The following is a 1,879-nucleotide window of genomic DNA, read 5'->3' as shown; positions in this document are numbered from 1 at the left end:
TACTTCTTCGGTGGCATGGCGGCCGGCTGGGAGGCGAGCGGGAGGGAGATTGGCGGGAGGGAAGGAGAAAATGGGAGGGAAGTGGGGAAAAGCGGGAAGAAACGGCGGGAAGAGGCGCTCGACTCGCCGACAGGACAGAGCCATGCGTCCTTTTCGCTTGTGCCGGCGCCCCAGGCGCTCCCAGGGAGTCGGGTTCTGCCTGGGTCCGCCGGCATCAGTTTCGGTCTGAGCCGGCAAAAAACGGGCTTTTGGAGGGCGACTGGGCCGTTTTTTCGGCGCCGGCATGACAAAAACGTCCGGGAAGGGCCTGTTGGGAGCGCGGCTGGAGATGTTCTTACGTACGTCTATAGAAATTCTTATTAGCGATATTATTGTAGCTAGCTGCGGTCGAGTACATTAACCCAGAACCACGTAAGTACTCTACGCTTGCCCATTGACGCGGTCGAGTAAATGTAGTTACTGTTGCTTGTAGTCCTCCTTGTTGTATGGAGCGAAGAGCTCGGAGATCCAGTTGGTCTTGCGGTGCGTGGCGGAGCTCAGGTCGGCGCACATGCCGTCGCTGTCGTGGATGCTGTAGGTGGAGATGCAGTGCCGGCGGTAGAACCGCGTGGTGCGACGCATGGCGTCGGCCTCGCCGGCGACGTGCCTCATCATGGCCTGCACGGTAGGCAGCTCGAACCGCCCCTCCAGCAGCCCCGCCAGCCATCGGCACCGCAGCTCCGACGTGTGCAGGTTCGATGCGCTCTCCACGAACCCCACGAATGCCATGTTCGGGATCAGCGGGTGGATCGTGCCGCTGCACAAACACATCAGTCATCAGGCACTGGGTACATGCACGTGTAACTAATGATAAACATGCTACTCCCTCGGTTCCAATAACGTATGACTAAGAGGGTGTTTGTTTCCAGGACTTATTGATTTAGGGACTTAAAAAAGTCCCTATAAGTTCCATCTAAACCAAACAGAAGGGACTTATAAGGACTTAAAGTGGGCATTTATGACTTATGAAATAAGACTCTCAAGAGAGTCTTATAAGGACTTATAGTTGTAATATGTTCTTATAGGGATTTATAAGTTCCATGAACCAAACAGGTAGAGACTTTTTAGGGACTTGAGACTTATAAGTTGGGACTAAAAAAATCATAGGACTTATGAACCAAACAGGGCCTAATGTAGTGCCAAAAAACATCTTTTATTATGAGATGGATGGAGTACTATACACGTACTGGTAGAGGGGCATCATGGAGGACTCGTCGACGAGGAGGCCGCGGAAGGGCTTAGGGAGGACCTCGCGGAGCTTGTCCGTGCCCTCGAAGCCGGTGGCGAGGAAGACGAGGTCGGCCTCCACCCCGGTGCCGTCTTCGAGGACGACGCCGATCTCCGAGAGCCACCACCCGTCGGGGGCCCTCTTGAAGCGCACCAGGCCGTGGTCAGCCATGTCGAAGAAGCCCTCCGGGAGGAAGGCCAGTTGGCAGCTGGCGTAGTCCTCGACAAAGGGGTGGTCCGGCGTCAGACCGTACTTGCCCAGCGGCAGCTTCCACAACAGGTACGACTCGATGAACTTCGACACCCCTGCCCGCTGCACCACCAAGATTCATCCATGCATGCATGGTTGCTGCTGTCATGAGAAATTTGTGCATGCATGGTTTGTGCAATAAGTAATGTTCTTCACGGCTGCGAATTATGACGTACACATACATACCAGTGGGCTCATGAGGCGGCAGAGGAGGGATCTGAAGAAGCTCTGGTTGGGCCGCTCGTAGAAGAGCTGGGAGAAACGTGTCGAGTAAAACAGGAAGAATGGCAAGCCCCAGATGGCGTATGACGGCACCATCCAGTGCAGGGTCCGCACCAGCATCGTGCACGCCTGCCCGCCGTC

At 55.3% G+C, this 1,879-nt stretch overlaps 1 protein-coding gene across 1 annotated transcript; it reads right to left on the bottom strand.

Moving 5' to 3' along the window:
- Positions 1 to 339: 339 nt before the first annotated feature.
- Positions 340 to 1,876, bottom strand: LOC123177291 (probable flavin-containing monooxygenase 1; the record flags this gene model as incomplete). The annotated part of the gene is made up of 3 exons (XM_044591120.1): positions 340 to 796; positions 1,227 to 1,579; positions 1,703 to 1,876. Coding segments are annotated over 3 exons (867 nt in total), but the record flags the coding sequence as incomplete, so codon positions are not given.
- Between the last annotated feature and the right edge of the window lie 3 nt (positions 1,877 to 1,879).

The sequence above is a fragment of the Triticum aestivum genome, unplaced genomic scaffold (genome assembly GCF_018294505.1).
Source record: "Triticum aestivum cultivar Chinese Spring unplaced genomic scaffold, IWGSC CS RefSeq v2.1 scaffold39443, whole genome shotgun sequence".
In the NCBI taxonomy this organism is placed as follows: Eukaryota; Viridiplantae; Streptophyta; class Magnoliopsida; order Poales; family Poaceae; genus Triticum; species Triticum aestivum.
Note: the sequence above shows the minus strand (reverse complement) of the source record. Positions and strands in the feature narration are given on the sequence as shown.